This window comes from Cebidichthys violaceus, unplaced genomic scaffold (genome assembly GCF_023349555.1).
Source record: "Cebidichthys violaceus isolate CVI_PGR_0920_01 unplaced genomic scaffold, fCebVio1.0.p SCAF_6, whole genome shotgun sequence".
Lineage (NCBI taxonomy): Eukaryota > Metazoa > Chordata > Actinopteri > Perciformes > Stichaeidae > Cebidichthys > Cebidichthys violaceus.
The window spans coordinates 11,663,124-11,676,193 of NW_027176816.1; the positions used below are offsets into that span (position 1 = coordinate 11,663,124).

The 13,070-nt window shown below is 41.0% G+C and overlaps 1 protein-coding gene across 1 annotated transcript in view; it reads left to right on the forward strand.

Moving 5' to 3' along the window:
* Window positions 1-7,049: 7,049 nt before the first annotated feature.
* Window positions 7,050-13,070, forward strand: part of mtcl2 (microtubule crosslinking factor 2) — a 90,958-nt gene continuing 84,937 nt past the window's right edge. The window contains exon 1 of the mRNA XM_068733823.1: window positions 7,050-8,387. Within this exon, the coding sequence (XP_068589924.1) occupies window positions 7,455-8,387 (933 nt within the window). The 5' untranslated portion in view covers window positions 7,050-7,454. The remainder of the gene's footprint in view (window positions 8,388-13,070) is intronic.

The window sequence follows — 13,070 nt, forward strand, 5'->3', positions numbered from 1 at the left end:
CAAAAATATCTTTCTTGAGAACAAAAAAAGCATTATTTAGGATGGCATGAATCAGCAGCTGGTTAAACATTTGAATTTCTCTGCCTTTCAACATCAATCTCTGCACCAAAATAATTATTTGAATAGGTTACTTCCTGTGTGTGTGTGTGTGTGTGTGTGTGTGTGTGTGTGTGTGTGTGTGTGTGTGTGTGTGTGTGTGTGTGTGTGTGTGTGTGTGTGTGTGCGCGTGTGCCAAATTGTCTCTCAACATAAAGACACTTCTGTCCAAGCAAATGTGTTTGTCTCCACCAAATAGACGTACCAGCAAACAAGCCTCTTCTTCCTTATGTGTTGTTGTTCCCTTACACCTCACCGTCAGTTCTTACTGTATGTTTCTCTGCTCAACACTAGATGGAGGTATAAGATAGAGAAACGTTGCTCCCAGATGATCTACTCATCACTGTCCTCTATGTAGAACAGACTCTGGATAACTGATATTTTATTGTATTTGTTCATGTCTTTTAATAACTGGGTCTTCATGTGTTCAGCATTAGGCTCATTTTTATCTCATTTTATCATTTTAGATTAGTTGTGATGAGGTCTGGAACAATGATACAGAACTGCTACATGACAATCAGAATTTTAAATCCAATAATGAGGCCTTTTAAAGCCAAGATCCTTATAATATTGACATTTTTATGATCTTAAACAATTATAGGAGTATGGGATCGCTTTCATGTACTGCACATTTTTAGGAGAAAAATTCTCTGGGGAGAAACGTGTTATTCCAGATAAAGCGGGCCACATGAGACTCAGACAAAATTCCCCACTGACTCTGGAAGGATTCAAAATAAATGGTTGAGGCTTACAACACTGCTGCAGAATCACTAGGTTCAGCTTTAAGGGAAGACCCACAGAGGTTTAGTCCAATAGCACAGTAATGTGTGATTAGAAATATATAGTAATGATGAATGTGGCACAGATAGAAAATTATATTGTATTGTAATTAAACTATATTATATTCAATGACGTTAAGTAGTCCCATTTAGCAACCGCCTTTTTTAATACACGTAAACACTTAAAAATTCCCAAGGGATATTTACTGATGTATTTCATATCGTAGAAAACAACGTTAAAAGTGACCTTGACTTTGAGACAAGGGAACTGAAAATGCAAAAATGCTCACTTATTTCCAGGTTTTAGGACTCATCCCTGCATCATTCTATAGAAGCAAATTGTCTGTCCCCTCATGGCAGCAGGCAGAGCGTAGCAGTGGCACCGCTGATGCAGCTCCTCTTCATAACCACCAACACACCCACGGCTTTCCAATTACTTGACTGAAGATAACTTGCAAGGGCAGCAAATTTCCATTATTGTCTTTTTTTTTTCTCTCAGCAAAGCAGACTGGAAATCATGAACTCTAATACTCAGATTGGACGCCAATTAAAGGCCCATCAGGGTTGTTTTTTTCACATATAATTAGTAAAATATGGTCATTGTTAACGAGTATTTGCTGGTTGGTCGGCTGGGTCTCCTCCCTCCAGTCATCGAGGCATAAACGTCAGCCGGGTGGGGTGAGGCGTTCATCACCTCGTTTACACTCGCATTCTTGATGAGAGGTTGAATGGCCGGTTGTTTCAATGACTGACATCAGGCCAAACAAGTAATTAAGCAAAACAATTTATCAGTCCTGAAAAAGTTAGATTAATACACAAGAAAGAATACACAGAATAACCAAGAAACCATGTTTAGAAGTTTCCCAAATTCTCTCAGAGAAAAATAGGACTTAGTGGTAGATGACTGGTTAATTGGCCGTCAGTCTGCCATGCTGGCCGGTTGCCTGACTGGTTTCTGACAGAGAACGCTCTGTGTCCACAGCACTGGGATGTCCAGAGCAGTTAAACTGTCCATGACACATTTCCACCATCCAACAGCTGGCCCTATCATTTTTTGATAAGCCCTCAGCAAGATCTGTTTGAGTTACATATTCTATTTCTTGAATATAACCTAAACAAAATAGGAACTAAAGTAACTGCAAACCAGCACGCAAAAATATTTCCTAAAAAAAAGAAATACAAATGATTATACAAGTTGTACAAATCATTAATTTAATCAACCAATAAAGTGTTTGGGCCCTGCACTTCAATTACAAATATTGCACACAGACATTAAAAAAATTAAATAAAATACCACCCAATATAAATATATCATTTATATTTAATTTCTTGTCTCATATTTATTTTATAAAAGAGGGTATTGTTTGTCTCAGAATAGAACATCAGCCTGTTCTCTTCATCCCCCCCCCCATTTATTAGATTTGTATGAAAGATGTGGTCGAGGCCATTTCGTCCATCCTCAATTTATGAAGAGCAAAATACTCTTTTACTCTTTTAACTCATAGTGACCTCTGCTGACAAACTCTATTCCCATCATATCTGACAGGTCTGGCCAATCAGCAGGGTCAAGGTGCTACCTTAGTGTTGCAAGCTGTGCTCTGATGATGTGCATGTCTCTGCATCCAGAGCCTCTGTAGTGAGTGAACATGAAGCTAGTGGTATAATTTGTGTTCCTGCAGACGAAGACAGACATGCATGCAAATAGTTATATACCTCTTGTGAATGTTGCTCAGAAATATAACATTATTGGTACCAATAATACCAATAAGTATTCTGTAACTGTTATTCGCAATCATAATAATAATAACTCCACTCAATTTTTGAATAAACAACCCCACTTGACTAAACCTTCCGCAGGCGGTGATGGAGCAGCAGAAGATGACGCGTCTATACTTTGAGTCGCTGAGTTCCAAAACACATCAAGAAAATTATGTAATAGATAGATGTTAGCCAAAATAGCATACACATCATACATATTTACTAAATTTGTGTTAAACTCACTCTGCTTTTAATTAATGCAATCCCTGCCGTAAATTAATCCCACAAAAACTTGAATGTCTTTCAGTTCAAAATGCAAGTACCAGGCTAAGCATTATTGCAACACAAATTCCAGGTACTAATATGTGTGTTTGAGGGTAATAGAGTCCTCATTACAGTGGACCTAATTAATGTCACTTTTCATTTTAGAAAGAGCTAGCAGCAAGGAGCAAACCACATCAACACTGCGGGGATGGCTGCAGCACTGCTGTTCTTATACAGGTATTTCACGTAATTATGAATTTGCTACACTAGTACAGTACCATGTGTTTTGTATAGGGTTATCGGTGGTGGACTGGCTGTTTGCGTTGCACTTAGGTTTCTGCTTAATTAATTAATGAACGCCTCTTACCACCTCCCTATACAATGAATGGCCTGTTCATTAATGATTCAAAGATCCATTCTACTACTCCAAATTGCAATTTCCATGTTGAATTGGATCCTTGATAAATGTGCAATTTGAGCATGGAATTACAATGCACGTAAAGGAAACAAAATAACCAGGTATGACATGGACCTCTCCTGTAAATGGATTCAGGCTTGTGCGATATCACCGCAAGATGATTTCAGCAAAATAGGCCGACATTCTGACATGTCACAGTAGGTAAATAATCAGTAATGGTGGTTGAATTCCATTTAGGTGCTTCAGTTTCAGGGTCCTGTTATTGTGTATGCTGGCTCACTGTCACACTGTTGTGGCCTACTGGGACACATTGGCAATGTTGTTAGTAACACCTGTGCTTTGACAAAGGCCTATTATCAATATATGAATCAAGAGGTGATCTTATGGTGGTTACAAAATGTTGGTTGTTTCGCAATAATTGTATTTTCCAAATTCTCCAAATATATGTTGTTCCCTCCTGTCTTTTCTGTCTGTTTGATTATTTCACCATTCAGCTAAGTGGCTTTGCATGCTAACTACACAGCCGCTTATTTTTTTGTCTTGTCTGCAAAACAAACCACAAAGTTAAAATACATCACTTCCTCTTCACAAGAGTATGTAAACCCCCTTTTCAGCACAGTGAGCCTTTTATTGGCAGTATTTCTGCTGTGAATGAAAATGCACAGTCTGTCAGATGTAGTTCTGTGGCTGCCACTGCAAGATCATCGGCGTTGAATGATTTAAAGACTGCATGATTTCAAATTCACCTCTCCAGCTCATAATGGTATCTTTCTATAAATGTAAGATCACTGCCAGAGGATTCACAAATGCCGCAGAAGGAAGAAAATGTGACTGGAATAGAGAGTTTGGTGAGAAAACACATCAGATTTCTTCTTTTAAGATTTATTTTCTTTCTTTAATGAACAGTTTAGTGTGAAATATCAACAAAGGCCCCAGCATGGCTTGGATTCAGGATAAAGCCAGTATATTAACCAACTGAGTAAAAAGGTGCTTCCGTATTATTTCAGTTGGTCTTGATGTAAATAATGTTGAATAGTCTCCTCTCTTCATACAGACCCATGTAATCGCTCAAGTGGAAACAAACAGTGAAACGTGACAGTGATACAGGACTGCTTAACATGGACTAAGAGCATAATGGCACCATAATCAGTTTACTTTTTATGAGACCTGCATTATTGTCACTATTGTCAAACATTATTTGTGTGCATGTAAACATGGCCAGTATCAAACGAGACCTTCTATACACTATAGCGAATCCCTGAGCAGTAAAATCTATTGAAACTGCTCTAATTCTGCATTTGCTGTTCTAGAGTTACTGCTCATAAATCATTCACGCAGTGTGATTCTGAATGCCACCGCAGACTATATTGACATCTTGCCTTGGTTCAGTGAGGAGACTTTAATCTGATGATGGTCACGGTTCGACAAGCAGCCACAACAGAGACAAAAGAGACAAAGATCAGAATAGAGCTGAACTGTTGCATTAACATTTGGAGTTAAAATGTGATGGAAGAGTGTGTACATACATGCATAGTAGTAGTCATACTACTGAGGAACCAGCACACGCGGGGAGAAGAAACATGAATATGGTTATTATTAGAGATAGGGAATAGATGAAAGCAGAGGAGGATGTCCCGTTCTGCTTTTTAGCTTTAATAATGAAACAGGTCAGCTACATAATGTCCCTGTCACTTGTGGAAAATACTGCAGGAACACACGTTTACTCATCAACTTAATGGTTCCTACTTGCTCTGTCTGGATATATGTACCAAGAAACATGCTGTATAAGGGAATGTAGTTACATGACATTTTAGGACAGTATGATCAGGTACATATATATGTAATGATGTCACTATTGACAACACCATCTGTAATGTGTGATAATAAAAAGGTGATGGCCTATTTATTTCATACACAAGACATGTTTTGCTTTAGAGGAATGTCTCAACAGCTATTGATGGGAATGCCATGAAATTTTGCACTGACATTCGTGGTCTCCAGAGGACGAATCTTAATGACTTTGGTGATCCAATGACTTTCTCTCTAGCGCCACTGTGAGGTTGACATTTAGTGAAAAGTCTTCTCTATTGGCATTCATGTCCACCTCAGGAGGACCTGTTGTTCCTTTTTGGTGATCCCTTAACTTTTCATCTGGCGCCACCATCAAGTCTGAATTTCAATTTGTCCAATGCTTTTACTACATTAATGACTAAATACTTGCAAAAACGAATGCAATTCCCAGCTGCACGCTGTCTTTATTGCTAATTAGAAAGTGTCTAATAATGCTAACACACTAAATTAAGATGGTGAATGTGGTAAAAATCTAACTTGCTAAACATCAGCGTGATAGCATTGTTAGCATTGTCTTTGTGAGCATGCTGACCAAAGAACCATTTAATTACAGCTGCACAGAGCTGCTAGCATGGCTGTAGACTCTTGTTATAAACTAATGCAAATGATATGAGAACATGTTGTATTTTGATGCTTTAGTCATTGATAGAAAGGCTCCAGTACTGCATAGCTGCCTACATTCTGAATCATTAACCTGTAGCTGTAGAGTGCAGATGGCTGTGCCTTAGTAACTGCATCAGAAAATGTGTTGACTGAGGATTTCTTCTCTTTCTAGCTGATATCTGACACACACACACACACACACACACACACACACACACACACACACACACAGAGAGAGAGAGAGACAGGTAACCTGAGACTTACTGTGCTATGCTACCATGTGCACATGGAATTCCACAATGGCTGTATATCTTTTTGTATTAAAGATTAGGTTGGATATTTTATGGAACATAATACCCAATTATCTTTAACTGACAAATTGAAATATTCTTATTGCTGCTAATTCAATTTACCAAATGTTTTGTTCAGTTGATTATTATTTGTGTGGTCTGATTTAGTCTATTCAAAAGAATGCACCAACCCATCAACCAATAACATTAGGGGGTACCAATTATTGGGAAATATTTGGCAGAAAAGACTACTTTGAACAAAAAGATGCCAGATTATTATAATTTGATCATGAGAGAGAGACTTTTGCCAAATCAAATTAAGGGTTCATGTTTATGTGATGTTTATGTCTCCTTCTGCGGAAATAATATTGTCTTTTTTTGCTTGTTTTTTAAATCAGTATGTATTTATTCATTGATTAAAAATTCAACATATAGTTTTTAAGCGCATAGTTTTTGATTATTTGGTCACTTTGGTTATTAACCGTGTCTTCGCTCCTCCTGTCTATTGTGTGTATTGTCTATCTGTTGAGCCTGTTGGTGAGCTGCTGCATGCAACAAAATGTATAAATATCTATCCATAAAAATAAACACAAATAATAAATCCTGATCGTGTGCAGACACAAAAAAAAAGATGGCGAGGAGGGGCTTTAGCACAACTGGTCAATGGATAGCCTGGTGTCATTTTATGCCTATGACCTTCCATACACTGACCTGTACATAAATATCTTTTAGTAAAGTGTATTTTAAATGCAATTACCCCTGTCCCATTTTATATGATGGCTGTATAGCAATGCAATGCGAGTCAGGGGGAATCCTGCTGCATCTCTCTAAGCATCCATACATTATTTTATTTACCCTGCTCCCTACTGTCTTCCAATTTTCTGCAATGGTGGCGACAGAGAGCTGCAGAAGTAATTCTCTCTCTCTCTCTCTCTCTCTCTCTCTCTCTCTCTCTCTCTCTCTCTCTCTCTCTCTCTCCTCCAGGTCCGTTATCTGGGCGGAGAAACCGGGAGAGAGGGTAGACCATATCCACCACACTGCCTCTCTGTTCTCACCCACAACTCCTCTGAGCAGGAACCGGCTGGTTGATGTCATCGAGACAGACATCCTGAAGAGAGGAGGGGATCTATCAGAACAAAGCGGAATAAATTACTATTTTCCTACACGCATACACAGTGGGAAACGGGATTATTTGTTGCGTTTCTGCAGCGTTTGGACTCCGCTTCCTGCTTCTTCGCCTTGTTGCACTACGGGAGCTCTCATTGTGGTTGGAGCGAGGATCCGCTCCTTTTGTGTTGCTCTGCAGTTGTTTATCCACACACCAACTTCTGCCTTCTGTTCCACCAAATAGGAGGTCTCGTTTCAGTTTTTCTCGCTTCGGCATAAACGGAATGAATGACAAAAACAAAGGAGGTTGATGTCCATAACTCTCCGAGTCACCTCGCCTTCGCCTCGCCCAAGGAACGGAGACTCCATCTCCGGCAGAAGATGGAAAGCGGAGGCGGGACGGAGGGCTCGGACAGCGGGCAGCACGCGGAGCTCCCTGCGATGGTGGCCGCTCATCCTCCGGGCGAGAAGAAGAAGAAGATAAACCGGGCTCCGTCCCCGGCCAGACCTAAGGACGTGCCCGGTTGGTCGCTCACCAAGATCCGCGGAGGGATTGGGACCCCGACGCTGAGCGTCAAACCAGGAGCCATCCACCTGGGGAGCCGCATTTCCAGGCGCAGCCCCGTGGGAAGTCTCGTTGGAAAAGACGGCAGAGCGGAGAAGAGCGGTGGTGGTAAACCGGCGGGCAAATCCTCCTCCTCTGCGACGTCTAAAACGGCCAAAGCGGCCAAGAGCACCGGTGGGCGGAGGAAGGTTTCGGACGCCAGCATAGGATCCGACGATGCATCGAAGGACTCCGGCTGCGCCACTGGGAAGCTGTCCCCCACCGACAGTAGCTCCGAGCTGTCGGACTGCGCCTCTGAGGAAAACAAGCTCTACACGGACGCTGCGAGCAGCGACGCCGAATCAAGGAGCAGCCGCGGCGGCGATAAGCCGCCCAGGGAGGGCGTCTTGGCGGACAGAGCGAGCCAAAAAGCCGCCGCCAGGACCACCTGCTGCTCCGCAGAGAGGGATTGCAAGGACCGGCTCTCTCTGGGCGTGGAGACTGGGGAAGGGAGCATATCCCCCGGTGAGGAGCGCTCGGTCACCTCGTATGACAGCAGGGTCCCTGCCAGCACATCCCTGGCTTTCTCAGACCTCACAGAGGAGTTTATGGACGGCATGCATGAGGAGTTTGTCCGGGAAATAGAGGATCTGAGGTCTGAGAACGATTATCTCAAAGTAAGTTCGTTATATTCGCATGTGCCAACTATAAATGTGTAGACACAAATCATCACTCTCGGATTTATAAATATGGTGTTTTATTATATAGTCTGTTGGGGTTCTTTACCAAGTTCACTCTGACTTGTTTCCCAGTGTGTAGAAATGCCTTTGGATGCCGTCCAAGGCTACTCACCACAAGGATGATGATGATGTTATGAATAGAGAGTTTGCCCCCTCAGTAGCACATGAGCAAAACATGCAGCCTTGTGGCCTCAAATGTTTCATATGGAATATATGCATGTGCAATTTAGGGGATTTCCTTTTATGAGAATTCAAAATCATGTATTCAGAAAATTTGACAGCAGTAACCAAAATTATATTGTTGTGTCAAACTGAAAAACAACCAAAACATCAACCCTCAAAACAATAATCAGCCCACCACTGCATCATCAAGTACCTGGGCTCACTGTGGGATTACATGTCATCAGACTTCGACACTAAAGGCATCTCTCAGCGTCATGTATTATACGTCCATGGATCCAACAGTCAAGCGGATCCATCCAGCCCTGAGAGTGATTGATGAGAGGAAGGATTAATTATATTAGCATGTCCCCGAGCACTAACTGGCAGTTACCAGACAAGCCGATAATTGTCAGATTGATTGTGGAGGGTGATTGTTCACTTTCCTGAACAGGAGAGGACCTCCTCATCTTTTCGCATGGAGCTGTGCAACAGTGTTGGAGACTTTAGATTCTTGGTGGACCTTCATCTTAAAGATGGCTCCACACAGCAGAAGGGTTTTTTATTGATCACTGTGGTGATGCATTTCCTTTTTCCCCCTTCCCCAACACTAGCCGTGATGCCTTCGATATAACACGTAATACAATTCCACTGTTATTAATAATTATGATCATTGCTTCCTATTGTTATGTAGCCACGATTAGCTTCAATTTAAGTCATTTATCAAGCAAAAAATGTTAAAATCATGATTTATTGTCTTTTCAGATGCCATTAGGATTCAAAGGCCTGCTTTTAAATCTTTTATTTATATACCACATATGATAAGATACATTCATAATTATAGCAGGTGCAGATCTGCAGCTGTGTGTGTGTGCGTATTGCTGTCTGCGTATGGCTATACATTCAGGCAGAGCTGTTGCCTGAATATATAGGTCATCATGTAACAGAGTTAGCTTAATGGACCACCTCAAAGCCTCATGGGAGGCCTGGCATTGAAGTGTGTGTGTGTGTGTGTGTGTGTGTGTGTGTGTGTGTGTGTGTGTGTGTGTGTGTGTGTGTTGTTGCAGCTGTGAGGAACACCTGTTTAGTAATCAGAAGATGAAAACAACATGCTGCTGTAGTGTCAGGCTCCCTCAATCTCTCACTCTGAGTCTGATTACTTTTTTGTTTTTAGATCTAGCTTCTAATCCACGCTCTCCAGCACCCTCTCTCTACTTCCACCCATCCCTGTTCTCCGTCGGTGCAGACTTTTAGTCCGTCTTTGACTACAGCTTCATGCAGTGCTGATGGATGTGCTGTTTGTTGGTGCAGCTACTGTTTACCATTTGGTCGGAAATTAGGAGATCAATACAACTAACAGCTGTTGGAGTCTGTAATTGTATGTAAATGTAAATGTATTGCTATGTGACATTTTAACAGCCGACATAATAATAATAATAATAATAATAATAAACAACATGTAGTTCTTTCCAAACATGGGCCTTTTCTGAGCTTAATTTTTAGGAATGTCTGCCCTGTGACTACAATTTAGGCTGATAGTTGAGCATCTGTCCAGGCTAAACATGTATGGATGAGTATTTTAGCCTACTCACTACTACATTTCAATACTCACAATATTTTACAAAGCAAAGAAAGATTATGTGGCATTAAATGCTTGTAATGCTGGATTTAGTTTATTTTCCTGTATCGTATGGAGGCAGTTCTCTAAATGTTGACCTCTTTAAATATGCCGTTCCTTCTCTGATGTGCTGATATCATCAAGGTTTTTGAAGTTATGGTACGTGACAGACAGACACATGATGGCAGCTTTTATGTCTCTTGTGCCATGCTTCTATATTAACTCAGATTCCATCCAGATCCACTTAATGTGTGTGCAAATGTAAGCCCATGGCCCATTTAGTGCTGTATAATATGGCTATCAAATAAAATCTCAGTGTCTTTAAAGGAACTATTTTACATTTTGTATTACTTACAGTTGTGGTCAAAAGTTTACATACACTTGTAAAGAACATAATGTCATGGCTCTCTTGAGTTTCCAGTTATTTCTACAACTCTGATTTTTCTCTGATAGAGTGATTGGAACAGATACTTCTTTGTCACAAAAAACATTCATGAAGTTTGGTTCTTTCATGACTTTATTATAGGTTAACAGAAAAAGTGATCAAATCCGCTGGGTCAAAAATATACATACAGCAGTGCTAATATTTGGTTACATGTCCCTTGGCCATTTTCACTTCAATTAGGCGCTTTTGGTAGCCATCCACAAGCTTCTGGCAAGCTTCTCGTTGAATCTTTGACCACTCCTCTTGACAGAATTGGTGCAGTTCAGTTAAATTTGATGGCTTTCTGACATGGACTTGTTTCTTCAGCATTGTCCACATGTTCTCAATGGGATTTAAGTCAGGACTTTGGGAAGGCCATTCTAAAACCCTAATTCTAGCCTGATTTAGCCATTCCATTACCACTTTTGATGTGTGTTTGGGGTCATTGTCCTGTTGGAACACCCAACTGCGCCCAAGACCCAACCTTCGGGCTGATGATTTTAGGTTATCTTGAAGAATTTGAAGGTAATCCTCCTTCTTCATTATGCCATTTACTCTCTGTAAAGCACCAGTTCCATTGGCAGCAAAACAGCCCCACAGCATAATACTACCACCACCGTGCTTGACGGTAGGCATGGTGTTCTTGGGGTTAAAGGCCTCACCTTTTCTCCTCCAAACATATTGCTGGGCATTGTGGCCAAACAGCTCGATTTTTGTTTCGTCTGACCACAGAACTTTCCTCCAGAAGGTCTTATCTTTGTCCATGTGATCAGCAGCAAACTTCAGTCGAGCTTTAAGGTGCCGCTTTTGGAGCAAGGGCTTCCTTCTTGCACGGCAGCCTCTCAGTCCATGGAGATGCAAAACACGCTTGACTGTGGACACTGACACCTGTGTTCCAGCAGCTTCTAATTCTTGGCAGATCTGCTTTTTGGTGGTTCTCGGTTGACTCTTCACCCTCCTGACCAATTTTCTCTCAGCAGCAGGTGATAGCTTGCGTTTTCTTCCAGATCGTGGCAGTGACAAAACAGTGCCATGCACTTTATACTTACAAACAATTGTTTGCACTGTTGCTCTTGGGACCTGCAGCTGCTTTGAAATGGCTCCAAGTGACTTTCCAGACTTGTTCAAGTCAATGATTCGCTTTTTCAGATCCATGCTGAGCTCCTTTGACTTTCCCATTGTAGCGTTTGTGGGCGTTTGTATCCAATGAGCCCTATTTAAATGGCCTCAGAGAAGTCACCAGCTGTAGTCACTCATAATCACTCACAAGAAGTTAAGAGGCCATGCTATGAAGCTCATTTCATTGACACAACTTTCTAAGTCACCAAAATTGCTAATTCATGTTGCTGTATGTATATTTTTGACCCAGCAGATTTTGTCACTTTTTCTGTTAACCCATAATAAAGTCATGAAAGAACCAAACTTCATGAATGTTTTTTGTGACAAAGAAGTATCTGTTCCAATCACTCTATCAGAGAAAAATCAGAGTTGTAGAAATAACTGGAAACTCAAGAGAGCCATGACATTATGTTCTTTACAAGTGTATGTAAACTTTTGATCACAACTGTATATAGTTTACTTTCTTGTTAAGTGTTTCATAAGAATACGAATTTAAAGCTACTTCCAGCAGACAGTTAGCTTAGCTTAGCACAACGACTGGAAACAGGGGGTAACAGCTCTCCTGGTTCTGTCCCAAATTAACAAAATCTGGCCCCAAAAAACACAACGTGTCGTTTTTACTTTTATTTCTGTAAACAAACAACCAGTTACCTGTTAATTAGTGAGCTTTAGAGTGTATTGTAAATGGACCGTTAACACAGCAGATGTGCGAGCGCTCTAACCAGTCTGGCTTACTTAAAGCTGACATCTGATTGGTTGATTCAATCTCTTGACTGGCTGCTCACATGACAGAAAGCATCTTCCCTGTTCTTCTTTAGTTGTAAAGCAGGTCAGTGGACCACCTCTCTCTTTCTCAGTCTCTCGCCACATTAACTTGTGATTCCCTCGTTTCGTGTCCTTACATTCTCACTCTCTACTGTCGTGTTTTATCTCCCTCCCCGTCTACATTTATCTCATGCTCTGTTTTTCCCAACCCTGTCCTGTTTCTTTCTTTCTGTTGTTTCTGTTTCGTTCCTTTCTTCTTTCCTCTCCATTCTCCTCTCCTTTATTTTCATTTCATTACTGATCTTTCTTAGTCATCTAGACTTCTGTCTTACTCTATTCTCTCCCTCCTTCTTTTCATTCCTTTCTCTTTCCTAGCCTTTGTTCCTTTTTCATTTCTTCTTTGCCCCCTCTCTCCTCTGTATTGCAGATGTGTAGCACAGTGGTCAGTGTCATACATTACATTACAGTCATTTAGCAGATGCTTTTATCAAAAGCGACTTACAATTCAGTATCTATACACCATACGGGAGCGATT